The sequence below is a fragment of the Grampus griseus genome (genome assembly GCF_964374135.1).
Source record: "Grampus griseus genome assembly, chromosome: 19".
Taxonomy (NCBI): Eukaryota; Metazoa; Chordata; class Mammalia; order Artiodactyla; family Delphinidae; genus Grampus; species Grampus griseus.
In genome coordinates this window covers 17,338,928-17,365,618 of record NC_139013.1, presented here as the reverse complement: position 1 = coordinate 17,365,618, position 26,691 = coordinate 17,338,928, and the positions used below count along the sequence as shown (strand labels likewise).

At 62.6% G+C, this 26,691-nt stretch overlaps 1 protein-coding gene across 2 annotated transcripts in view; it reads right to left on the bottom strand.

Annotated features, from left to right (window-relative positions):
• Nucleotides 1-895: 895 nt before the first annotated feature.
• PEPD (peptidase D) overlaps nt 896-26,691 on the bottom strand; it is a 114,835-nt gene continuing 89,039 nt past the window's right edge. For both annotated transcript variants that reach the window (XM_082676352.1, XM_082676353.1), the window contains 6 exons: nt 25,213-25,281; nt 23,683-23,760; nt 13,425-13,573; nt 5,362-5,546; nt 1,836-2,027; nt 896-1,378 (listed from right to left, as the gene is read on the bottom strand). In XM_082676352.1, the coding sequence (XP_082532478.1) occupies nt 1,241-1,378; nt 1,836-2,027; nt 5,362-5,546; nt 13,425-13,573; nt 23,683-23,760; nt 25,213-25,281 (811 nt within the window). In that variant the 3' untranslated portion in view covers nt 896-1,240. The remainder of the gene's footprint in view (nt 1,379-1,835; nt 2,028-5,361; nt 5,547-13,424; nt 13,574-23,682; nt 23,761-25,212; nt 25,282-26,691) is intronic.

Sequence of the window (26,691 nt, the reverse complement as noted above, 5' to 3'; positions counted from 1 at the left end):
CAGGCGATCATTACTCAAACTGCTTAATACCACAGATAACTTAGGGAATATATCTGCGCACCAGGAGGAAACCTTAAAAGATGGTATGTAAATCTAAGAGGTAAGAAAAAGACAAATGGTGATTTGAAACTAATGCTGCTTTAATGTGGCCACATCACGAGCACTTCTGTGTTACTGCCATAGGAAGAAATCAGTTTACTCAACTCTTCAGTGACTTCAGCGGTCTCTGGCTTGGGCTACAGAGGTTCCCCACCCTATTAAGGTTTCATCTCTGACGTCCGTCCTTCTCACCTGCCCTTCACCTTGGCTCGGATGAGAGAACCCTAGAATGGTGTGCAGAATTCTCGAAGCCCGCTGCAGGGGTGGGGGCGGTTCTGTGGGACCGTGGGAGAGGTGGGCAGGCAGAGGAAGGCCAGGTGTTCTGCCACTGGCAGGGACTGGGCCCAGGTGGCCCTGGATGGCTCCACAGCCTCAGAGTGGAGTTCAGCCAGTGGGCTTCCACTTAGGGGAGACAAATGGACTTGGCCGACGTGGAAGGAACCAGAAAGCTCACCTTTGCCATGGTGCTGCCTTAGGCGGCAGCGTCTCTCAAACAGATGCTGGCTTTGCTAGCCTGTCCCGCATGAGAAGGAAATCACAGACAAGGAACCTGCGAGTCTCATGTTGTCGATAACTGTACCTTAAGGGCTGCGTAATTCTGCCCCCCTTCGGAAATCCAGCTTTGAGGCAGTAACCGTACCAAAAAGGCTTCCTGCTCTAGAGCCCTCTTCACGTGGGCAGAGGCCCAGCCCCACCTATGCCCAGACTCCCGGGTCTCTGCAGGGCCAGTTTCCAGGTCTAACCCTGCAGTGCTCACCTGCAAAGGGACAAATGGAGAGGGAGCCGGGCACAAAGGTCCATTTTAGGAAATCTTTTATTGCAAATTCCATTCCGTGTACTGATTTTGAGAGAAAACACGAGAAAGGCATCTTTCCTGAGCAGCATACAAATGACGGCAAGGTACACATTTAGTTGCTAGTGAAGAACAGGATTTTTCAAAATAACGGGATAATTGAAAATTAGCATTTTAAAAGCCGCTGTCTAAGAACAGATTAAGGGTGTGATCCCACAGAAGGTTAATAAAAAAGTTTCTCCCTGGGAAACAGCATATTTGGTGTGATCAAAGCCGACGCCGCATGTCTGAGCACCGCTGGGGGCCAACCGCCAGGCCGCCGTCCATGAGGTGAGCTTGCCCGGGGCTCTACTTTGGGCCAGAGAAGGGAGCAAAGGCCTTGTCACGGCCTGCCATGCATTCTTCAACCTCTTCCACTGTGCGGGGCACACAGGTCAGCAGCTCCATGCCACTGTCCGTCACCACGACGTCCTCCTCGATCCGGACCTGGTCAGAACGACACGCTCGTTATTTCTGAGCTGGCCTCACACGCTAAGTTTGAGGGTTGGGCCCGACGGCTCCAGGCTGACCCCCGCCGAGAGGGAAGAGCCCTTTCTGAGGAGTGGTCAGTACTGCCGGGGGCGGGGGGCTGGCCTCAAGGCCTCTGTGGGCAGCTGCTGGGAGGAAGGCGCCTCCCACAGGGACCTGCTCGTGCCACCTGCCCACCCTGGCCTTGCCCCTTGCCCGGCGGCTGGGAGCCCCTGGAGTGGGCAGGGGTTTTGTAGGAATCTGAGTTGCTTGTGTTGAGGGCTGAGGCTCCTGTTAGGTGACAGACCATGAGAAAGGATAAGCCAGGTCCCTCTCCAGTGAGGAAGTCAAGACTGTGCCTCCTGTCCTGGAGGACAAAGAGGTGACACGCAGCAAGGAGCAAGGGAGCAAAGACGCGGGGCCCACCAGCACTCACCCCGCCAAAACCACGGAAGCGTCGCAGGACCTCGCGGTTAAAGAAGCAGGCGCGGGCCGGGTCAGCCAGGGCCTCGTCCAGGAGGTGGTCAATGAAGTAGATGCCGGGCTCCACGGTGAGCACCATGCCCGGCTCCAGGTGCCGTGCGGTGCGCAGGTGCCGCAGGCCGGGCTCGTCCACCCGGTCCACGCCCTGGGGGAGAGGACAGTGAGGGGGATCCAGGAGGGCGCAGCCCCAGCCCAGGGCCACCGCATCGGTGGGAGGAAGATGGAAACAGGTGAGCGTGCGGGGCACCTGCCCTGCCCATGCAGGCGTCCACACGTGGGGCCCGGCTCCGGCCCCATGGGTCCCCCTGGAGCTGCAGGAGGCTCTGTGACCGTGGGGGTCTCCAGCCCAGACTCAGCTTTGCTGTGTTGTCCACGGCACTCCAGATAAAACCCTCCGCTCTCTGCACGCTCCCCTAGATTTCTCACATCCCTGCCCCTGTTTCTCCTCAGAACCGTGCCCCGTGGACACCCGTGCGCACACACCCAGGTCACGCTGCCCCTGCTGGCCCATGGGGCTGGCTGGGGGTCCGGCTGCCTCAACCAGGCCCTCTCCCCGCGAGAGGAACAGTAGAAGCCAAACTTGTGCAGCTTTTAAGAAGGCCTGCGGGGCCTCCCAGGCTACGCGCTTTCTTCTAGGCAGCTCAGGTGGAAACCAGCCCCAGAAGTGCTGGACCTGGGTCCCCCCACAAGCCAAGTCCTAGGTTTTCCACGTGGCCTTCCAGGAGGAGGGACAGGTGCTGTCGGCAGGGCGGGCCGTCAGTACGAACTCTGGCTCGTGTGTGCACAAAGACACGCTCACCCCGTGTGCATGGCCTGGGGGTGTGGGCCCCAAGAAGCGCACGTGGGCGGCTCCACGCCATGCCCGTGTGCTGGGCCCCCACTGACCCATGGGGACCGGCTCTCAGCCCTGCAGGGGCACCACCCCCCCTCCCCTGCCAACACTCACATGGGCGTGGCCACCGGGGCCAGGAGGGCAGGTGGTACCTAGGACACTTGCAGAAATCTCCCTGCCTTCCCCAGGTCCCAGAGGCACCCATCCATCCTTGGCCAAGGCCTGTGAGTGAGTGGGGCAGCAGGCAAGCTTTCTGGTCGGGCTCTGAGCTTGCCCTGCCCCGCTCGCAGCTCTCCCCTGGAAGCCCAGCTGCTGGAGATGGAGCTGTCATTTCTGACTGTTTGGGGGCCAAGAACATCAGACTTCAATTAGTGGTTCATGTAAGGTAACCAGAAACGGGCTGGCTCAGCCTCCATCCACGGCTGGGCACAGCAGGGAAGGCTGTGAGCGTGATTCCATGAGGGCGGGGACAGCGGGGCGTGTAGAAACTGGTACGCGCAGCCGCCCTGACCTGGTGTGAGTCAGGCTGGGACGGAGGTGATGAGGGGACACTAAGGCCCTGTGACCCCTGATGGGTCATGCTCTGGGCCCAGAAGCCTGTCTGGTGTGGTACCTGACCCCAAAACACTACTATGTGCCTGGAGGAGCTAGGCAGGAAGGCAGGGGACATAGAAGGGCACAGTCTGGGATGACAGTCCCTGTGCTCAGGTGGGAGGTGCTGGTGGGGCGGGGCGGGGCCCTGTCTCCTGCCATCTGAAGCCCCGTGCCTGCCCCTGGGCAGCCCCTCCTGTCCCTTCCCTTCGTGCTGCCCCCCAGGTGCTGTCACCTTCTCTCTACTACAAGGTTGTCAAAGCCAGGGGCCTGGCGGAGGCAGAGACTGACAAAGTCCCCCTGACCTCCTTGGTCACCGTGGGCTCCCTGCTGCCCCAGAGCTGTGTACCGAGGGTGGAGGGTCTGCTCCAACTTGTACAGACAGCCGTCCCTCCGGAAGATTTCAGGACCACGACTCAGACTGGGGGTGAGGGGAGCATGGAAGGGATCCCGTGGGGCATAGGAGAATGTGCGTGCCCCGGCCCACTGACCATGACCCCCCACCCCCCTTCAGAGCGCTAGCTCTCGGGAGTCTGCCCTATGGGGTCCACCAGGAACGGCCAGATCAGGGCTGGGAGAAGGATGGAGGCCGAGCTGAGTGGGGAGAAGACCCCTAAAAGGGAAGCAGCTGAGCGCCCAGCCCCTCGTGCCCGGGGACTTCAGCCTTGTTGGGGCTCAGGGGCCCCTGCCCATGCTGGGTCCATGCTGGCTTCTGCCTGGGCTCAGGGCTCAACGGGGCCTCAACTTTACTGGGCTCCTGGCAGAAGAGACCCAGATGTGTCTATAGGCCTGAAATAAAACAAATGACTTTTATAGGAAAAGCCATATTTTTTCCACAATGTTTATCTGTCAGAAGAATAGACTCCGAGCACAAAGGACTGCTTACTGGAAAAGATGAAAACAGTTTGCTGCCAATTTTCTCTGGTGGAAAAAAAGTGCTTTGGAGACTAATGAATAACGAACCTCAGTTAACAATGTCTGGAAGGCCCAGCTCTTGGCTCCCTACGCACAATGTGATGGATAGAAATTAGGAAATTAAAACCGATTTTGTTTCTCCAAATTTAACTGTTTACACTTGAGGAAAAAATAATTGAATAATAATGCTTCTCTTGAGCAATTCCGCCCCCCCCCAACCCCCAAATATCGTTCTTAGAGCTTTCAAAATACCCTGCAGCTAAGAGGCCAAGCCCAGTCTTGGCTAACTGGCTGGTGGGCCCCAGGGCGTGCACCGATTGCATAACCCGCCCCCTGCACTGCGGGCACCAGGCCAGACGGCAGGGCCGGGCTCACCCACACCCACCGGCCAGGGAGGCTGCAGCCACCTGCCCCGCAAGGCTGCGGCAGGGCCTCCCAAAGCCACAAGCACCGTCTGGGTGGTCCTTTCAAGGGTCGGTCGGTAGGAGGGGGAGGGGAAAGCCTGGCCTGGAGACGCCCACACAAGCCTTCCTCCCCTGCCAAGGGTACGTCCTAGAGACAAGGAGGCCAGCAGAGCGTGCTGGCCCAGGGGCCTGGGGCCCCGGCAGAGGTTGCACCAAGGAGGAAGCAGGAGTGGGACCTGTGAGGGGCGCGGGGCTCAGCTAGTCCCAGGAGGGACCAGGGCCAGCCACCAGCTGGCGGAGCCTCATCACCCCGTCTGAATGAAGCCAGAAGCACGAGGACATGACGGGTGCAGTGCCAGCCCCATCACTAAGACCCAGCTTTGCGGCTCCTGCTGCCCTGTGGGGACCCCGTGCACTGCACACTGACACTCTACCACCTTTCAGGACAGGCGCTGCCCCCAGCGCACAGCCCGGGGCTCTGTGCAGAGCACGCCCATCCCACACCAGGTCCTGTGGAGGCAGCCACGGTGGGGAGGCGTTGGGCACGGAGGGCATCAGGGCAGCGACCTGGGCCAGGACCAACCAATGGGTGAAGGGGGAGGAGGGGCAGCAGGCCTCACCGGGACCCCATTCCTCCTCACCCCCGCCGTCTCCCAGAGCCCCAGCCCAGCCCAGGGAGGGCCAAGCCCAGCTACGGCTCACAGGCAGGCCACTCGGGCTGATGCGCCCACACTGACCTCGGGGTAGCCTCCCACGTCATGCACGTCGATGCCCATGAAGTGGCCGAGTCCATGAGGCATGAACACGGCTCCCAGGTGGGCCTGGACCATGGCGTCCACGCTGCCGGTCAGGATGCCGATGCGGGTCAGCTCCTCCAGATGGATGCGGTCGGCCAGGCGGTGCATGTCGGGCCACCAGACGCCTGTGGCTCAGAAGGAGGTTGCAATGAGCTGCGGAGTCTGGCAGCCTGGCCAGGGCTTCCCCGGGCAAGGTTTCGGGGGACACACGATGCCCTCGCACTGGCTAAGGCCGTAAGGGCCTGAGGTGAGGGGCAAGAGTGGCGTGTCCCGGGCAGCCCTTCATGCAGGGCTTTCCCAGCACAGCTCTGGACTTGAGACCCTTCCTTTCTCTCCACTGTGCCCTCAGGGGCAGGCTCCTGTCACCCACGGTCACCACAGGGGCCCAGCCCCTGTCGTGTCTGCTCCTGGGGCCAGGGGAGCCCAGTAAGGTCCTTGGCGTCAGGAGGAGAAAAGCGTTATGTCCCCGACAGCGGACGTGGGGCGGCCTCAGTGAGCCCCAGACTGAGGCTCAGGTCCAACGTTGCTCCAGCACCTCAGGCTGGGGGTGGGGGGCGTCCCTGCACACCCCCGCATGGAGCTGAATCATCCCTGGAGCCTCCGTGGGGAGCAAAGGTTTCTGGGGTGAAAATGCAGCTGGCACTACCTCATGGGCAAACTGGTAGGGGTCTGTGGCCCTGTCTGCTACAAGCGCTAGGGGACCACCTCCGTGGCAGCCCAGATGTCCAAGCCCCAGGCTGCTAATCAAACTCATCTTGGCCCCATCCTTCTGGGGCAAAGGTCACCATGCAGAGTACCCCCAGTAACCAACTTTCGAGGAGAGCAGGTTGTGCAGAGCTCAGGGGCTCAGCCCTGCCTGGCGCCCAGGGAGGCCCTTAGGGGCTGGAGCCTAGGGCCCTCAGGGAGCCGCCTCTAGGAGCCTCGGCCGTCACTGGGGCACGGCCGCCTTGGCCACTGGGCTCCATGGAGTCCCCACCTTCAGCCTCACTCGAGGGTGCTGGGCGCTCAGCCTGAGCACCAGACAAGGTCTTAGGCTGGCAACCCCCCACCCCCGCCCCATCCTACGAGGGTGGAGTTGGGGGCAGGCCATGCGTCGGCAAGGCTAGCAGCCCCAGGACACTCAGGGCCAGGTGGACAGGGTGGGACCGGCACCCAGAGAGGGTGGCCAGTGCCGGTCCCTGCGGCCCCCTCCATGTGGGGAGTAACCCTGGCTCCCAAGGGGCCTCCCAGCCATGCCCTGATGATCACGGGAGCACTGGGACCCCACACCCTCAGAGGCCTTGTTGGACCCTGTGCTGGTGAGGGTTAGGCCACCAGGGTCTGAACCTCTGGCTGGCAGAGGGCAGAGGATGGGCCCAAGGGGTACAAGGAAATGAGAGCCCATCCTGGGACACACACCCCCCCTCTCAGATGCTCTTGCTGGGCACCAGTCCCCCACGTGGGGGCCCCCTTTCCTGCCAGAGACAGTGGGCCCACGGCTGGGGTCTTGGGCTGGCTGGAGGCCCAGGGCTGATCCAACATCCGGATCCCCAGGCTCTAGGCTCTGAGCAGGTGGTGCTGTGGCCTGGCCAGTTCACAGGAGAGTGGCCCGCCCCCGGCCCAAGCTGCAGGGAGGCCAAGGGTGTCCCCAAGGCTGAGCCTCCTTGGAATCCAGCTCCTGAGTCCAGCCCCGTTCTACCTGCCCGGGCCCACCACATGGGGGGGCATCCTGGGGTCTGGAGTCTGGCTATAACCACGTCAGCGTGCACCCCTGAGGGTGGAGCCGGCATGGGGGACTTTCCTCTGATGGTCTGGCATCCTGAAATGGAGACCTGGGTAACCGGGTCCCACCTTGGCCGCTCACCTGCCGTGTGACCTGGCCAAACCTTCACTTCTATGAGCCTCAGACGCCTCTGTCAAACAGGGCCACAACGCTGGCCCCAGAAAGCTGGTTGTAGAGGCTCTGGCACCTACTGGGGGACTAGCTCACTAATCCCCCCAAACTGTCATTGGCCACCTGTGGCCAGCCAGACCCTCGCTTGGACACGTGACAGTTCGCTGCGGTCCTGGGGCGCAAGCCAAGCCTGCCCCAGCCGCGGCTGCCGCTCTTCTTCTAAGACCGACCCACCCACCTCGACCTCCTCGGGTCAGGCCACCTGTGTTCCAGAAGCACACTGAGGTCTCTGCACGTCAGACCCTTTGCAGACCTGGCTGGCCTGTGACTCCTCATCCTCGAGGTCTCAGCGGAAACGTCAGCCCCTCCTGGGGTGACACCTTCCACCCCACCCCCGCCGTCGTCCTCTCTCTGCTGTCCTGGCTACTCCTCTCATCTCCGTGCACCTTGTTCCTGTCCAGCAGGTGTGCTTCCTTGCTTCTAGGGTCTCTCCACCAGAAAGGTGGCTGCCTCCCCCGGGCACACCAGAGCCTGGTGGAGCGGGTGCCGGTTCAGGGCTGAGCGCGTAGCACACTCTTTTCTAAGGTCTGCTCCCGCCTGGGGCTCTGGGCCTAAAGAGCCCCCAAACAGCCCAGCGAACTCGGCTCCTGTCACTCAGCCTGGCCCCTGGGACTGAGGAAGGGCCGATGCCCCAACCCCCGGGCAGCTCCATCTCTCTTGGGCAGGGCCTTTTCCGGTGGCCAAGAGAGAGGCCCGGGAAGCAGTCTGACTTCAAACCTGGCTAACTTCCACGGCGGGGCTGCGGTCTCGGCCCAGCCGCAGCAGAGGGTGGGAACCAGGTATAAATCAAGCTCCGTGCTGGCAGCTCGGCTCTCCTCCTGTCCTCGTGGCCCCTTGTGGGGGCCGGACGTGCAGGCCCCAGCGGTCCCCACGGCGCCTCTAGTCTTCCTTGCCTGCGTGCCCTTGGGGAAGGCCTTGCACACAGCTCTCTTGGCCGGGAGTGGGAGTTTCTGCCTGCGCGTGGTTAGGGTTGTGACAGTGATTAAACCTCCAGCAACTTGGCCCCAGCGTCTGGCCCGGATGGTGGTTACGACACCCACGGCCAGGGCAGGGGCCCCTGAAGTGTGTGGAGGTTACTGTCCTAGGGCTAGGCTGGAGGGGTGGGCACAGGCCAGAGGGCCTCCCTGCCCACCTAACGCCCCGACGCCCGGGTTCCTCAACCTCTGCAGCCCGCAGGCACCTCTGAGCCCACACGCCCGGCCAGGGGCATCGGCAGTCCCCCAGGCCTGCTCCTACTGGGGATGCCACGCCGGGGATCACACTGCAGAGACTGGGCACCATCTGCCCCGCCCACCCTCCCACCTCCAGCAAGCACCAAGGCTCGTCCCGTCTTCCCGAAACGTCTCCTGAACCCGGTGACTCTGTGGGCCCCCACCTCTCCTGGACCCCTGCCTGGTTCCTCCCCAGTCCTCGCAATGCCTCACCCCCGCTGTATGCTGCACAAGGCCGGGACACCAGGACAGATGGAACATGGAACAGACCATGCCAGTCCCCCCCCGCGCCAAGGACAGAGCCCCGAGCTCCTCGGCCCGGCTTCCCGCTCCAGCCCCATCCCTCACCCACTCCTGAGTGCTGGTGCCCCCGTGCCTTCCACCTGCCGTTCCCTCAGCTAGGACCACCCCCCTCCAGGGCCCTCGCCTTCCCAGTCTCACTCCCATTCCTCCTATGGGCCTTTGTGTTGAGGCTTTCTCCAGGAAGCCCTCTCTGACTGCCCCTTCCCGTGCTGCCAGAGCTAAGCACACGGGCACAGCCATGGCAGGTCGTGGCCTCTGAACCCTGAGAAGGCGGGGCCTATGCCCTGCTCCGAGGCTGGTAACAGTTTGGCCTGACCGGGAGCCCCTTCCTCCCTCGTGGCTCTCTTGCAGCCAGTGCTGTGACCTCATGGGCCCAGGATTCAGGTGTGCCCCCCACCCCGCTCCTCTGTGCACTCAGACCCCAGGGTGGCAGGGCAGCATCCGGGTTTGTGCCGCGTCACCTGCCTTTCAGCTCAGAGGAAGCAGAGTCCCAGTGCCCAGGCCCCACTACGTATCCAGAGCAGGCCCTGGTCCCTGGCTGGTCTCCTGTGCCCACCTGGCCCCCCTCAGACCACACCTTCCCCTGCTGGGCCGGGAGCCTGCTGGGCCTGCTGCCTGGGCAAGGAGCCTCGCAGCATCCGTCACACAGGCTGGAGGCCTCCTGCCCAGAGCGTGACAGCCCTGGGGGCCCTGAGGCCCTGAGCCGAGCTGGGAAGGCAGCAGAGGGCCCCGGGAGCTACATCCTCACAGCCTCATCCAGACAAAGAGCTCACTTCATTTGAAGACAATGGCCCTCGGGGGATGCTAGCGCGCCAGGCCCTGGGGGTGCAGGAGGGCAGGCTCAGGGCCAGGGTCCCAGGGCAGGCCCCACGGGCTGCAGGGAACCGTCTGGCAGGCCGCACTGGCGCAGGGCTGAGGGCTTCCAGTCCACCCCACCACACAGCCCGCCTGCTGCCAGGACCTCTGGGGACCCGCTCGCCCTGCAGGAGGACGGGGGCAGCACGTGCCCAGGCTGCAGGCGCCTCGATGCCGAGTTAAGCGTGGCTGCCTCACGTGGTCTCCGCGTGGTCCCTCCCCGCCCGCCCTGGCGGGGAAGCCAGCGAGGGCGGGGACTCACCCACTGCCCTTCGGCCAGCAAGGGAGCCTCTCAGGCCAGAGTGGGGACACAGGGCCCTCACCAAACACAGCCCTCCCTGTCCTGGCTTCTGCCAGAGGGCGCTCACGATCTGGATGGCGCGGTCTCCCAGCACCTCTGTCTGCCAGAGCCCTGCGTTCCGCACCATGTCTAAGGCGAGGCCTGCGGGGAGTCCTGCTGCTGCAGCCCCTGCCCGCCCCCCACAGGGAGTGAGGCAGAGCAGACCCCGGGAGTCTGCAGAACTGCCCCGCCCTGCACCTGCGGCCAGCTCAGACACTGGCTCTGGCCCCAGGCTTCCCCACAGTGCCTCCTCCCCTCATGCAGGCCGGGGCGGAGGCGGGGGTGGTCCCATCGGCAAGCTCCTGGGTGTCCGCGGAGACGGGGTTGGGGGGGCGGACACGGAAGCCTTGGAGAGCTTCGACTGCACCCGGCCAGAAGCCGGCACGTGGCCGCCGCATCCCCTCCCGCGGGGCAGATGAGGGTGGCGTTCTCCCAGGTGTGGCAGCTGCCTGGCCTGCCCCTGCCACCTCGTGCGGCCCCCTGAGTGAGCTCAGCCCTCCTTCCCTGGCTGAGTGGCAGTGAGGGATGCTCCCCCTCTGACCCCAGGCCTGCTTTCCTCAATCCCGGGGCAGTAGGCCAGGATCTGGTATGCTCCGAGCACTGGTCCCTGCCTCTCCTCTGGGCATCTTGCTGTGACCCCGGCCGCCTTTATTTACTCTTCCCTGGAAGGCTCAGGAAGCAGTCACGCAGTCTCAGCGGGTGTTTGTCTTGGCCCAGGAGCCAAACCCACAAACCAGGGGCATTTCCGCTAGGATAGGGCACAGGGCTGACCTGCCCACGGCCTCTGAGCTGCCCGTGGGGAGGCGACCTGCCCCGACGTGAGAGCAGCTCTGTGGGCAGGACCCCCATCCCGCCCAGCCTGTACCGCATGTGGCCCCTGGGGAACTGTGTGTCACAACCCTGAAGCACGGGGTGTGGGCTGGGGGAGCTTTGCAGGGGCTCTGCTTCAACCCCCAACAAGGGAACTTCGAAGCCCCACTGTGCGCCGGGGGAGGCCTGCCTCCGTCTGCAGGGACCAGCTCAGCTGAGCCCAGCCCGGCCGGGCCTGAAGCCTTATAACTAACTGCCCCTGAAGTGACATGGCCAGGAAGCCCCACGGGACCTCGGTGCCAGGACCACGCACCAGGCCCTTTTAGTGCACTGTGTGGCCCCGGGGACCTGCCTGTGGGCCCGGCCACCTTCTGGGCAGAGTTGGCATTGCTTGGTTGGCCGACTGAGCTGGCCGGGTCCTGCCCAGGCCGCAGCAGGTTTTCCTGTGGGTCGGTGGGGTCAGCCAGGGCTTGGCTGCCACCCGTCTCAGCACAGGGACGGGGCTAAGCAGTGCTAGGGACATGAAGCCCGGAGCTCCAAGGTGAGCGAAGAGCCCCAGGGGAGACACTGTCCCTCCAAATCCCTACCTGCCCGACATCCCACCAACCTCCCCCCCCCCCACCGCCATATGCCTTGGCCTCACTCTGCCCGCCCCTTTGTCTCCAGCGTGGAGTGCGGCAGCAGCCCTCCATCCTGCCGTACCGCGGCCCGGCGCCAGGCTCGGGTCCACGCAGGTCCACGCCACGCTCCCAGAGGGACCCGCCATGGGGCGTGGGTGCACAGGGGTCACGGGGCTCACCCAGAAGAGCATCCACCTCAGGGGCCAGGCACCTCCACCCACTCTCACTGGCCCAAACCTCTTGCTACACCTGGAACGCTTATCACTTAAACGACCGATGTTCAAAGCTGGGCAGAACTGTCTATTCCTTCTCTCCCTGGGGTAAAGCGAGGGTGTCAAGGGAGGAGGAGGAGATGTCCCTTGCTCAGGGTGACTGCCCCACACAGGCCGGGTTTTACAGGTCACAGGTCACAGGTCACACATTCTGAGGTTTAAAGGTCAGAAAGTGTAAAAAGGCTCCCGGTGAACACTCTCCCTTCTCCCCACGCCCCGCCCTGTCTGTCTGGTTCCCTTCCTGCACCTCTTCTGTGGATTTCCAAGCACATGTGCATCCACGTTCTCGCCGTCCTGTTTTTCACAGAAGGGGGCCCCCTGGCCACCCCCTCCTGCACTTCTGTGTCTTCGTGCAACGGTTCGTCCTGGACGTGTCTGTACTAATTCCTACCTAGAGGGAGCTGCTTTTTTTTTTTTTTTTTGCGGTACGCGGGCCTCTCACTGCTGTGGCCTCTCCCGTTGCGGAGCACAGGCTCCGGACGCACAGGCCCAGCGGCCATGGCTCACGGGCCCAGCCGCTCCGCGGCATGTGGGATCCTCCCGGACCGGGGCACGAACCCGTGCCCCCTGCATCGGCAGGCGGACTCTCAATCACTTGCGCCACCAGGGAAGCCCGCTGCTGCTTTTTAAACACAGTTATAGCACAAGATGCTGTTTTCTTTCCCAGCCGCTAAACCAGGCAAGTCTCGTCGACACTGTCGCCCGGCAGGAGCTTAGCTTTGAGGTTTCCTTCCTTGTCTCCTTTCTGGGGTGTATGTGAGTTCCTCATCCTTGGACTCATCTGGTCACCAAGCCCTGTTCCCTCTCGACACAGGGTGCAGGCCCATCACCCCTCCAGGGCTCCCTGGCTTCTGGTGGGCCCCAGTGCTGGATGGGGGCATCCACAAAGCCCTGCTGACAATCTGCCTCCCCTGAAGGGGGCAGCTGCAGAGGACCCTCACGATCAGCACCTGGCCCGCAATAACTGGCCACGGGGCCGTAGAGGCCAAGAACCGAGCCATCAGATTCTGGGCCCGAAAGGGGCCACACACTGGGGCCTTACAGTCTGGGGGCTCAGGATCTTTTCTTCTTTTTCTCTTTGTAAAAAAAAAGCTCCATGGAGGGATACAAATCTGACTGCCACAGTGCCCAATTTCAGCACCCAGAGCCCAGCCCTCAAGGCCTGTCACGCCAGGTGCTCAGGTGGCCCCGCAACCTCCTCTCACCATTCCCCCAATACCGGAGAGACATGCAGCTCCCGCCAACCCAGCCGCAGCCGGCAGCCGCGAACGAGCGTGCTCCACGCGCAACCAGAGGCCGGTGTCCAAGCTGCCAAACCCTCTGGAACAGACTCTGCTTTGGGACAGGGCAGAGGACATGCTGACATCCCAGTGGCCAGTGTGCAAAGGAAGAGGTGCAGGCGGAGGTCAGATGGGATGTGGGGTGACCTTGGGATGAGCTCCCCGATCCCCAGCTGTCCCTGCTTGGTGGTCAGACCCCTTTCCCAGGAAGGATGCTGGGGACCCGCCAGCATCTGGAGCCTTGCTGGCTGAGCACGAGAGGGGGCGACAGATTCAGGTCGCAGAGTGCGGGACCTGCTTCTCCGAGGTGCCCTGCCACCTGGCCATCTGCATCCCCACACCAGGTGGTCCTCCCTGCAGGCCCCGCCCCTGCCCTTACCTGGCTTCATGGTGTTCATGACGGCCCGGCAGCTCCGCAGCACCGCCTCATAGATGGCCTTCTGGTCCAGGGTGAACTTGCCGTTGGCGGGAAAGGAGCACGTGATGTCCGAAGCAAAGCAGTAATACTCACCGCCCATGTCGAAAACGCTGCAGGAGGAGTGGGGCATGAGGCCAGGGGGACACTCAGGGGCACCTGTCCCCTCCAACCACGCTGCCCTCCCACCCGGCGCCTGAGGCCGCTGAGCCTGAGCCTTCTTGCAACGTGGCCGGTGCAGGCAGCAGCTTGGGGCCCTCCGACCCTGCTGTCTCCTCATGGTACACGAGCGGCCAAGGAACCACGGGGCGTCCCAGGAGACCTCCGACTCCAGAGCAGGAAGGCTGGGGGCAGTGGGGCTGCCCACACACCTCCCCTCACAGCCTCTGCTGGCCAGGCCTCTGGATGCCCAGCTGTGGGGAGGGGGAGGGGCGGAGATGTCCCCAGGCCCCCGCCTGCCACCTGGCCTCCACAAGGGCATTCTGACAGACCCTCCCGGGGCCACCCGGCACCCAGCATGGGGCACAGCTGCAGGCCACGAGGCAATGCTCATGGGAGCTGGACGGGTCCTTGGAACAGGTGCACCCGTCTGACAGAAGACGTGGGCTGAGCCGCACTGCCTGCTTCTTGCAGGCCCCAGTGTCCTAGTGAAAACCCAGCTGACAGCTCTGCTCCAGCTCTGGGGTCCCCTTGGCCAGAGAAGCGTGGCCCTCTCCCCACTGGGGTGGGACAGTGTGCTCTCCCAGGGCCCGGCTGGCCAAGACCCCGACTCGGGGGCCATCTGGCCCCCAGCATCTCCAGGTGACAGAGTGGAGACCAGGAGGCACAGAAGGTGGGAGTAGAGAGGGGGAGGAAAGAAGAAGCTGGAGCTGGGAGCACGAGCCAGCAGAGGCAGGACGGTGCTGGGACAGGCAGGCAGGCTGCTGAGTCAGGAGGACGGGCCAGCTGAGCCTGCCCTCTGGACACCCCGTGACAGGGCCCCGGTGCAGCAGGGATGGGAGGGAGAGGAGGGAGCCTCGCTCCCACACCCTTGCTGCCTGACCACGCGCTCACACCCTTTACTGGTCAAGGACGGGTAAGAATCCTGCCCTAAGCATCCTCCACGGTGAGATAAGACAAAATAAGTGAGGGGCTGCTGGGTCCAAGCCTGGCTCCCACGGGGTCACCCACGCTGAGGGGAGTGGGGTGCCCAGACTGAGCGGCCTCCACATCCTGTCCCGCCCCAGCAGGCTGCTCGACTGCAGGCACAGAGCAGGGACCCACCAGCCCTCTGACCCCATCACGGGGTCAGGGCCAAGTCAGGATGCTGACAGTGACAGAACCGACAGAGGGACATCAGCCCAGCCTCAGGCCTGGACCCCTGCGGTGTCTTCAGGACCAGGTGGGGTGGAGGCGGTGAGGGCTGTCCTCTCTGTGCCTGGCTCTGCCCCTTGGGGGGCAGTCTGTAGCCGCACAAATCCTGGCAAGTCTGAGCCGGGGAGGGGGGTGGGGAGCGGGGCAGAGCCACGCCTTCCGTGACAAGGGCTTCTCACCCAAACCCAAATTCTAATGGTAAACACGATGGCTCAACCAACATTCCAGAAGCTGCCTGTGTGCCTGTCTCTGGGCACCCCTACCCCCAGCAACTGGCCCTACAAGTGGAGCAAGGAGTTGGGCCACGCGGCCTGACGGCAGCACCGGGGACACCACAGAAACAGACCTAAAGGAAAAACGTGAGCGCTCGGGATCCGCAGACGCCCTGCTGGAATCCAAAGTCCCCAGTCGGGCACTTTTTAATCTCCTGTCTTTTTCTGATTGCAAAACACCATAAACAGTGTCAATAGTGCAAAAAGCATCAGATAACAGCTCAGGTGATTCTCAGGGGGCGGGGGAAGAGCCCCACTGGCACGGCAGGGGAGACCGCGTTGGGTCAAAGTCACAGACTCTGGGGGACCCTGCCTGGGGCAGGCCAACGGAAGGGGCACTTGGCCTCACTTGAGGGCACCCGCCCAGGCCCGGTGTGGGAACCGAGGACCGAATGTCGAGAAGCCCCCAGCAGACATGCCCAGGCATCTGCTCTCCAGGATGCGCCAGATGCACCCGGGTGCTAGGGCTGACGGCTGTCTGCAGCCTTACTCCCGCCCGGGGCACATCCCCACTCCCCTCCCGCCCCCCGCCCAGCTGGCCAGGAGGGTGGGGCGTATCTTAGCCCTAAACTGCAGGGAAACTGAGGCTCTGAACACTGGGCCAGCAAAGTCCCAAGTCGATGGTCAGCAGTTCAGAGCCCAGGGATGGGCTCTCCTGTCCTGGCTCTGGCCCTCAGCCTTCAGGGCCTCAGTTTTCCCACTTTTAAAATGCGGACGCCACCACTGCTGCATGTTCACGTCCGCCAGGGCCAGCATGCAGACAGGCCTGGGGAGTGGAACCGCATGGGGCCGCGGCCTAGCTTCACCCGGGGAGCAGAGCATTCTCATTTGGGCTCCTCAGAGGCAACAAAGGAAAACCGTCTGTGGTTTGTTGATTCAGAAGGCCCAGGAACGGCCTGAGCAGACAGGACAGAGCCAGGGGCGTGGGGACGTGGATTCCTGGGGGCCACCACATCAGAGGGCAACCTGTAGCAGCGCCCCCGGCAGAAATTTCTATCGGACTGTGCAGATCTCAAACAAAAACAGAAATTAAACTATTTAAAAAGCCAGGAAGCCCACAGGAGCAGGCCAAACACTGGAGTCACCCAGAGCAGTGAAAACAGGACTCTTCCCCAGGACAGACGAGACTCCTGACCAAGTTCTCAGAAACAAAAATGTGGGAAGGTGGGTGCTTGGAGTTCCTCAGCCAGTCTGGCTTTATTGTTCAGGTTCTAGAAAACTTCAGCTGTATTTTTTGTTTTAAAATCATCCGCTTTCTGGAGAAGGAAGTGCACACCCAGCTGGCCAGCTCCATCCTGCCCAGCGACGCTCAGGCACGGGGCTGACGTCTATTTTTGTGCTCTCAGTTCCCTATCTTTTTTCGCTCTTTTTTTTTTTTTTTTAAATCCCCCTCAGAGTTCCTACATGTATAAGTTATTCAGATTTTAAGCCATTCTGGAATCCAGGGATGAAAGCCATTGCCTTTTATAAATCATCTCCTCTGTGTCCACTCCATCCGTCCTCTGAATGCACGCTGATGATGGAGAATTCGCTCATACTTTGGCTCAACCGAGAACGCCGGATCCGTCCTCCCCGGCTGCCTGGGGACACCCACCGGGGACCTTACCATCTCTGGCCGAGTGAACGCGTGTGATAATCTAAGCCATCTGGGGAGATATTACACATCTCCGAGCAATATGCTGGCGTCTCAATCCTCACATGTGTTCATCTGGTTCTATTTCTGGCTCAGATGAGAGGTTCTGTCTTCCGCTGGCTCCTCCTGGGCAGCTTCAGGCCCGGGCTACCTGCCACCATTGGCCCACCCAGGCCCTCCTCAGTCCCCCTGGCTCCACCGCAGGCAGAAGGCCTACGAGACGGTTCGGCCAGTGATGTGAGGCCTGGGGAGGGTTTGGGGGAAATGCTGCAGTGTTTATACGAGGGCCGCTGTGTACGCAGGCTGCAGCTTCATTCTAAGCTCCAGGGCCGTTGCCTCGCTCTCAGCTACCTCTCACCCCAGATAAGGCACTGCGCATGCACCCGTATGTGCATGCACTAGCTCAACGACCTATGCGTCACAGTCGCAGCATTTCAGACCCCAACTTGCAACCGCCCCAGTCTGCGTTCCAGACCAGGCTGGGGGATTTCTGAGCTGCGGGAAACTCCTGCTTCCCTCCAGACCTCAGCATGAGACAGAGAGGGAGGCGTACTGGTCACTTTCCCGTTCATGTGCCGCAGGCCAGACAAGACCCAAGGGCCACCCACTGGCTCCCAGCCAGACCTCTGGTGCAATGCCGAGCCCCAGGTGTGGCCGGCGGGGCAAAGGCCACCACTCGGAGCCTGGAGGCTCCCTCCGTACCACAGGCTGACTCACCAAGCTGCTCTCTCCCCAGAGAGACTGCCTTCTGGGCATCCCTGTTCCCCAACCCAGTCACGGGACAGCTGTTCCTGTGGGGCCCGGGCAGACAGGGAGGTCACCTAGGCAACCAGCTCCAGGACCCCCAGAGCCAGCACTCGCCAGCACACACGGTGACAAGAGCAGGCACGTGCTGTGGGCCTCCTGTGTCCAGTGGAACTGTTGTTACCTTTCTACAGATGACATGGGGAGAAGCAGAGCACCAGTGTGGGCTGCGTCCCCAGGAAGGACATTACTCGGTACCCGTCTGACCTCTGTGTGGGACACGGCGGGCGCCCACCCGGGGTTGGCTGCTGCCACAGCACAGCGGGGCGAGGGCTGGGCGTCAGGGCCGTGGCCTCCGCGGGGGAGGCAGTGAGTCGGTGTCACGCGCACAGCACATGCTTCGTTCCACTTTCCGGTAAGTGGTGTCCCATGGTATCTGCGAGCACCCTGGCTGTCTGGACTGGTGCTTTCACACTGTGAGTCGTGACGTCAACTGCGTGGGATACAGGGAAGGAGCATAAACAGACAACACAGAACGGACAGAAACCCCGTGGTGAGGGTGCCTGGTTACCATCTAGGCATGTCTGTTCCCCTGGTCCTGGGTTATAACGTAAAGGCTGCTTCAACCTGGACGGCAGGTGGAAGGCCACGGTCACTGGTCTGGACAGATGGCTGACCAGGGCCTGTGCCCTCCTGAGAGTGTTCTCTTGCCCCAGGACTGGGGCATGTCCTTAAGACCATCCAATCCTCAGGAGGGGGCTGCCTGGTGACAGCTGCGTTGTCCTCTGAGGAGACAGCCAGGCGGGTGCGGGCGGGGTGGGGGTGCGTCTAGGCCGGACCTGGCATCAGGAAGCTGGGCCTGGAGGTGACACTCATTCCCTAAAGCTGACCGAGGCCTCAGGCACCAGGACAACGGGGGCTTGGGGACACCTCAATGTGGCCTCTCTGCCAGCCGGGGAGGAGCCCTAGGCATGACTCGCCCCTCCGTGGGCAGCAGCACACAGATGCCGGAAAGACATCAGACCAAGTGGCCCCCAGGAGTGGGCAGGATCGTCCCATCCTTGCCTGAGATGCCAAGGGGGCTGCCGGGACCCTGGGTGAGCAGCGGGCACCCCGCAGCCCGCAGGGGTCGGGGTGGGATGTCGATGACGGAGACACAGGCTGTCGTCCCGGGCGCCATGTGACGGAGGGGGTGAGGCGGGGCCACGCTTCCCAAGCAGTTTACACTAACATCTAGTCCACACCAAACCTGTGGGACGAACAGGGAACTAACTCGAGAGAAGGGCAGGGAGAAGCCAGCCGGTAGTGGTGCCAGTGGCAGGAGGAGGGTGGCCAGGAGGGGAGAGAGCTGCCCCAGCCGTGCCCCCTCGTGGGCCTGGCTCCTCCTCTGTGGCAGGAAAGGACGGGGCAGCCCGGGCAGCCCTGCAGACAGTGTCTGACACCACCTCAACTCGGGGAGCAGCAGCACGCACCACCCTCAGGCCAGCGACACTTCAGGTGTCTTCCGGGGCCTCCCTGGGAGGAAGTGAGTAGCCCTTATTTCTCTGGGCTTCGGTCCAGGAGTGCTGTGTCAGCCCTCCGCCAGGCAGCAGGGCAAAGCCGGGGCTTCAGGCTGACCATCATCGGGGCAAGGAGACGGAAGGGGCCCTCGTCCCACTACAGGGCAGGAGAGGAAATGACACAGGCTGGCTGCTGAGGGACGCGCTGGGACAGGCGTCTGTCTCCCCCACTAACCGAGCTGGCCGCCCCCCTCCCATGCCCCAGGACACAGAGACCACAGCCAGCAGAGATGAGCCCAGCAAGCACGTCCTGAGGCAACGCTGCCCTCTTCTGGCCAGTGTTGGGAGGTCCGGCTCGCCACCCACCAGCCACCTGCTGTCTGCCGCTGGGCAACCCAGGCCGGGGCATCCTTCGACTGGGGCAGCTAGAAGGTTCTGATAGGGGCCACAGGGCACGCTACCCCAGGGACCACTCCTCCGCCACCTGATCAGATGGTGGGAGAGGGAGGAGGTGGCAGGCGAGGAGCGGTGTCCCAGCTGTTTTCCAAATCAGACCCCACTGGACGCAGACCCTGGACCCTCCCTACCTCTGCCCCCTGGGGTGTGCCTGCTGGGCCCAGAGGAGGCGGGGAGTCTAGTGCAAGAGTGCATCCAACTCTGGGTGCACTGCTTCCTTGGGGGCTTAAACGTGGACAGTGGTGCTCCCTGGTGGCCCACGGGCAGGGCACCAGCACTTGGGGCTTCTACCCACCTTTGGAGACTCTGGTTTCCAAAGCCCAGGCTGGTTCTGGGAGGAGAGGGCGGTGCGTGAGGGCTCAGAGGACCATCACCCCAGCCACTCCTGTGCTCACAGGGTCAGGACTGATTTGGTGGTGAGGGGTTCTCCTGGGGCTCCCACCCAGGAAGGGCCTTCGATGACGTTCGACACTGTCCCGTGTGAACTCGGCAAGAGCATTAATTAGAAGCGCGCCGCACTCCTGTTACCCTGCTTGCTTTTGCCTTAAAGTGAAAACAGCAGCTACTGGCTTCTCTAGGACAGCAACTTGGTGACGGGGTTCATGGTGAACCCCGAGGGCCACAGCAGGAAAGGGCTCTCAGAGGCAACAGCAAAGCCCCGAGAGGCCCCACAAGAGGCCTTGTGCCTCTGAACCAGGCAAGAGGGAGGAATGTGGGGACCTGAGGCCACGTCAAATCCAGTTCCCCACCCCGGGGTCCATGCAGAGTAGGCGGGGCAGCATCCAGCCGAGGTGAATGGCGGGGGCTGGCGTGGCGCGAGGAGGGGTCCCCCAAATCCTCTTCTCAGCTCTCGGGGGACGCTGCTGATGTGGAGTAAGAACCAGCGCATCTAACTTACGGGGCCCCGATTTCCCGGCCCAGCTCCCGGGAGGCGCCTGGTTTCAGAAGGACAGAGGAGCAGACGGTGGCCCTGGCCGGCTACATGCTCCACCTGGCACGCGCCTCGAGGACAGTTTGGGGGCTGAAAACACAGAGCAGGCGACCACGTGACCAGAGAGCTGCCTGAATACACTGGGCCCGGCACACGCTCTGCTGGTGGCTCTCGCCTCCGGCCTCCGTCCTGGAACCAGCTGCTGGAAGGCGGGCCTCAGGGGCACAGGTGCGCTGCTGGCTCTGGGGATGTCGCCGTGTTGCAGCTCTCTCCTGCCAGGAGCCACCTGTGCCGGGCTCCACACTCAACGTTTTGCCCTCATTATCCCAGTCCTCAGAGCTGGGTGCTGTCTCTCCCCCAACGATGGATGGAGAAACTGAGGCTCAGAGGGGTGGCCATTCAGCTAGGGAGGGGGAGGGCAGGGACTTGAACTGGGGACCTTCTGTGTTCATCATCACACGTCTGGGACCAGAGGGAGAGGGATGGGAAGGGCTGGCTGCCCCCTCGGCATCTACTCCTCACTTTCTCCAGCAGAGTCTGACTGTCCTGGACCAGCTCCGGCCCCCAAACGGCCCCACTCCTAAATGTTAAACTCTCTCTGGGGCATTTTCACCCGACATCAAGGAACGGAGACCCAGAGCGTACCACCCGATGGGCACCTGGAAAACGGTCATGGCTCTGGGCGACGCTCAGCTTCAGGGAAAATTCTGCACCATGCTTGTATTTTGGTTTTGTACCTTATGATGAAGTGCTGTGGATTTTATGTTGGGATAACAGAGCGCTCTGTTATTTACCAAACACAGTGGGCGCTTGGCAGATCAATTTCAATAAAACAATGGATTATAAATGCCGCCAGCAACCTGGCAGTAGCAGTAATCAACAAAACATGTTGTTCTAAATGCTGCCTAATAAATTGACTATAACAAACTCATAATTACTCTACTGGCTACATTTCAGAGTTGGCACCAGAAAACTAAAATCACCAGCTTGGGCTTGGCATTAACATCCGTGGGATTCCCTGGATCACTCCTGTCTCTAAAGCTGCAACCAGGAGACACAGGTGCCGCACACTGCCCGGGAGGGCCGAGGCCACAGCGTCTGGACGTGTGGAGGAGGCCTGCTGCGTGGCACCCCTGGTCAGCCAGGCCCCACCGCGCCAAGGGCCCCCGGAGCCAGCCTCTCATGGGGGGAGGACGGCCATACGACGCATAAAGAGAAAAGGGGAGAAGCAGTCCTTTCCTCTGGGCCGTGCCAAACGCACAGAGAAGAAAGACTCAGAGCCACGTGGCCCTGCTGCAGAACCCTCCAACAAGGACAGCTGGGGCCTGCTGGTGTGGCTGGGGTCTGCCTCTGCCTGGGGACTGGGTTTCCACATCCTGGCCCAACCAGAAGGGGCCGCAGAGTCAAAAGCGTTAGGAAAGGTTCTAGGAAGCATGAGTCCCTGAAGACACCAGGCGATCTTCCTTTGGGGCCACCAAAGGGAAGGACCCCCCCCCACTTTCCTTAGTCTCCAGCTGAGTCAAGCCGGAGGCAGCCGACCCCACCCCCAAATCCTCTGGCTCTGCACCTGGACGCTCCTGTGTCTCAGTGACCTTGCCTACATGTTGCGGGCGGGGGGGGGTGGGAGTGAGGGGAGGGGGAGACACCCACTTCATGGGATCAAGGTGAGCAAATCTACATAAAGAGCGGTCCCTGGCACCAGGCACAGGGGAGAACCCTGTCAAAGTTGCTGCACGCCCTTGGCCCCTATGCCAGGAAGGGCGTTAGACACTCTGGGGGTGGGGGGGGGGTGCAGTGAGCGGCAGTGGTCTCTGTGTCCACATTGGGTGTCCCCCTCTGCGTGCTCCCGTCCCTGTCCTGCTGACCCAGGCCCCTGAGAGAGCATGTGTCCACCTAGCACTTGTGGTCCCAACGTGTCCCTGCTGCCGCCCAGTGCAGTGCCAAGTGCTGTGTGCTGTCTCCACCGACAGCAAGTAAACTGAGGCTCAGAGTGGGAATTAAGAGGCTTTGTTTCCTCCCAGAAGGCTGAGCTGGGCTCCTGCCAACAGGGGCCAGGGCCAGAACATCCATCCAGCTCCTGACCCTGGGTGAGTGGACACCGCAGCCAGTGGGTGCCTGGTGCGCCCTGCAGCAGGGGCACCCTGGGCTTGGGCGGGTTTCTGAAAACACCGGGCAGTGACAGCTCAGAAGCAGGCATCCCTTGGCTCACATCCCCCGGTGGCTGTGGGCCAGGGAACCCCGTGTGCAGCCTTCCCCACTCCCTGCGTGAGGCTGGTTCCTGGCCAGTGTTGCAGGCAGGACCGGAATGCCAGCTCGGGATGGAGCCTAGCAGGGCACGTGTACGACCCGAGAGGGGGCACGGCACTGGCGGGAAGCAGTGCGATGGAGCCTGGCTCAGGTGCCTCAGCAACAGGAGGGAAAGGCACCAAAGGACCAGGTGGGACAGTGCGCACCCCTCCTGCCCTCCTCTGCGGGTCGGTGACCACAGCAAGACGTCTGCAGGCCAAGACAGGTGGCCCCGTGGGGCTGGTGGCCTCTGGACGGCTCTCGGGAGCCCCTGGCAGCCTGGACTGGCTCTGCCCGACATCTGGGTGGTGGAGAGAACAGGCGGGCCATGCGAGCGCCCGTGAGCGGAGGACAGGGCCGGTCCAGGTCAGTGAGGCACCCACAGGCCCCTGCCAAGGCCGGAGCGCCTACCCAAGAGAGGGGCGCGTACGCCCAGCACGAGCTCTACACACTGGGGTCTGGGAGCAGGGTCTGCGACTCCGCCTGCTGGGCACAGTCCATCGGAGGGCTGGAGGCTGTGGGTCCTACCCACGTCTGCTCAGTCACGGCTCCCTGGGGAGCAGGGAGCACATCACACTATGCTCAGCAAAGCCCTGCCAACAGCCTTGAGGGCCAAGCACCACCTCTGACCTCCGCTCGTGCCAAGGAGCCTTGAGGCAGGAGCTGGCAGGTTCAGAGGGCGGGGGACTCCCTAGGGGTCTTCTCCGCTCCGAACTGAGATGCCCACCCTCCCAGCACCAAGCCAGAGAAGTGAGCGTGGTGGGTGCTGGGAGACGGCACAGGCCCTCCTGAGGTGGTGCCTCACCCACATGACACAGGGCCCCACTCCCCTCTCTCAGGGCCGCCTTGGTCCCGGAGAGGAGGCTACGTGTAGGCCAAAGTCTTGGCACAGAAGTCTGGACCCAGAGCAACAGGGGGACCTCACCGTGGTCCGCCTTCTCAGGGTGGGACCGGGAGGCTGTGGTCAGCCACCTTTGGGGCTGAGGCCCACTGCAGCCGCGCTGTTCACACGCAGAACCAGGGCAGCTTGGGGGCTGGCGTCACTCACCACATGTCTCCGTCCTGGATGGTCTTGTCATTGGGGGCCCCGGCGTGTCCGTAGTGCAGCACGGCCGAGTTCTCACCACTGCAGAGTACCAGGGGGAGGTCAGCAGCCCATCCTCACCCAGCAGGCCCCGGGCGCCAGCACCCCAACTCCCTGCCCCAAGGGCAGTGCTGTCCACCTTGCAGCAGGGGCCCAGGGCCGCTGGACCAGGTCCACAGCCTGAGGTGGGGGTGAGGGGCAAGGTGGCCCTGGCCTAGTGCAGTCACACGGCTCTTGGCCAACCTCTGGGCTCACGGCGGTGGTGCTGGCAGCGCTCCCCTGGCTGAGGTGTTCGGGTAGGTGGCCTCGGCGCTGGGGATGTGGGCCTGATGTGGGAGCGAGGGCCTGCGGGCCCGGGTAAGAGACTCCAAAGAAGCCCTTATTTCCTGGTGACTAGCGGAGAGGGGAGGCCCAGTGGGAAGGGCCGGGCTGTGTCAGGGGGCTGCCATGGAGGTCCGCCAGGCCAGGGCCACAGACGGTGAGCAGTGGCACCTCGCCCCTCTGCTTGAGAACACTTCCCTAATGAGCGATGCCTTTAAGAAAAAAAAACTTTTAAGTCTGTCGAAAGGGAAAAAAAACCCACTGGGTGTAATATTTATGGTCCTGTTTGGGAGTCTTAGGAATCATAAAAGTAGAAATAATGATTTTTCTCTCTATCCGCCAGAGAAGAACATTTCCAAGGACTGAGATGTTCACATGTATTATTCATGTGCCGAGGACGTGCACAGCAGCAGAGCTGCCGGCTCCATCCCGGCTGGACAGGGGCCAGACCCTCTGACCCAAGGGGAGAGCACAAGGAGACTAGACGGGGTGAGCCTGGGGGACGAGGGGGCCGCCCACACCCAGGACGTGCCCCTCAAAGCCACGCAGCAGTGCAAACTCACGGCCATGAGCTGCCCCTATACTCGTGGTCATTTCCACCCTGTACCTCCAAAGCACACCCGGCCAAGTGCGGGTGACACACAGGACGTACAGAGCCCCCGCCCCCAGCCACAACGTGCCACACACACACACGCCTACAGTGACACCCTGCACGACAGAGCCCCAGACCCACCCACGGCTGTGCTGTTCCCCGCACGGCCACACACACGCAAAACCGCAGCCTCCGGCACTGACCCAGCTCCTTCTGCACCGCCGGCACACAGAAGCTGGCATAGCCTGAGGTCACGGCCCGGTCCCCCATGCTGGGAGCGTGCCTGTGTGGAGGGGGCGAGGAAGGCCAGCCCCAGGAGAAGCAGCCAGCTGGAGACGGGAAGGGAGGGCACGGCAGCGGGCAGGCCGGCTCCCCTCCTCACCCGGCACTGCCCAGGACGGGCAGAAGCAACCTCTGCTCCCAGAGCCTTAGGAGGGGAGAGCGACTTCTAAGGCTTAGGTGGGCACTGCCTCGGGCATAGGAGCAACAGGTGCGTTTAAGCTGGGAGGACGGTGGGGTCCCCTCGCTCTCCCTAACCTCCTCCCGTGATCATTCCCACGCGGCCCAGGAGGTGCGCTTACCTGCCGCAGATGCAGGTGTAGGAGCTGTGGCGCATGCCACCCCGGGAGAAGCAGTAGTGCTCGAAGAGGCTGCGGGGGAAGGAAGACACGTCAGAGTAGAGTCACTGGAGCACGCACGCCCCCCGCCCCCATGCAAATCTTCAGCCCAGGCCCTGCTCAGCTGCACCTGCAGGAAGGCCTGAACTCCCCAGCGTGGATCTGTGGCTGGTAACCTGTAGCCCACAGGCCACCGAAGCACAGAGGTCAGCGCGGAGCGGGGACAAGGCTGGAAGAGCTCGCCACTTCCAGTGCCACGGCGCTGCCCAGCCTTGCAGGCCCATCAGGAAGACAGCCCTGGTCCTGCAGGGAGATGGGCTAGGGCAGGGGCCACCTGCCTCTGCAGGGCGGGAGGGGGCGTCTCCCTGTGACCCCTTCTCCAGTGGCCACATCCTCCCACACGAGGAGGGGCTGGATGCACAGCCAGGGAGGGACGAGAGCTCTCCCAGCCCCAGTGCTGGACTCACCCAGGCCCTGAGGCTGAGCCCAGGGAGGGGCGCAGGGAAAGGAGAGCGGGAGCCACTGGGCTCTGGACTAGAGGACGGCGTTGAGGGGCAGGTCCGTGTGCAGGTGGAGAAAGGCAGGGTCTGGGGGCAGGCCCAGCTTTTCCCTACTTGTGCCAAGTAGCAAACCGGCTGGCCCCCTGGACGAGCTCCCACCTGGAGCAGGGGAGGCCAGGAGAAGGTCTAGAGGGAAAGACGAGACCTCAGAGCAGGTCGCCGGTAGCCCACCCTTGGGCTGAGCCTAGACAGAGACAGAGCCAGGGGAGGCCTCCAGGAGCTCGGAGGTCAGCAGAACCTGGCAAGCCCCGGGGTGCGACAGAGGTCCGAGGATGAGCCACTGCCACATCAACACCGTACGAGCAGTGCTGAACCCTCGGGAGACCACACTGCCAACGGCTCTGGAGATGCCAGGACCCTGCCCCTCCCCCCACCATACACTGCAGGACCTGGGGGGGTGGGAGGTCATCTGGGCGTGGGACTTGGCGCTCCAAGGCCCCGGCCTCTGCAGAACCCAGCCGGGGAGGGGGGCAACGGTGGGGGGCTGCCCTCACCCCCTCCCTGAGGCCTGGGCGAGAGCTCGGGCCCAGCCTTCCAGATGGCCTTGGTTGGGAAGCAGGTCCAGGTGGACCCCACCCTACCCACTGACCGCCAGGGCAGGGAAGGCCGACCACAGGGCTGTGCTCAGAACACCAAGGCTGCCCGTGGGCACACTACGTGGCAATCCTGCCCTGCGTGTTCTAGGCCTGTTTTAGAGCACGTCTGTACGGAGGCGTCTAATCTTCCAGGCACTATAAACACAAATTATGCATAATTGTTATGATTCGGTATTAAGGAGCTGTTATGCACGAACAGTTCTGCTATATTCAATCAGCTTTCAGACTTGCTTTACAAATCCCACAGAATAATTGTGTATCTGCAAGCGAAATATTTCCTCAACACA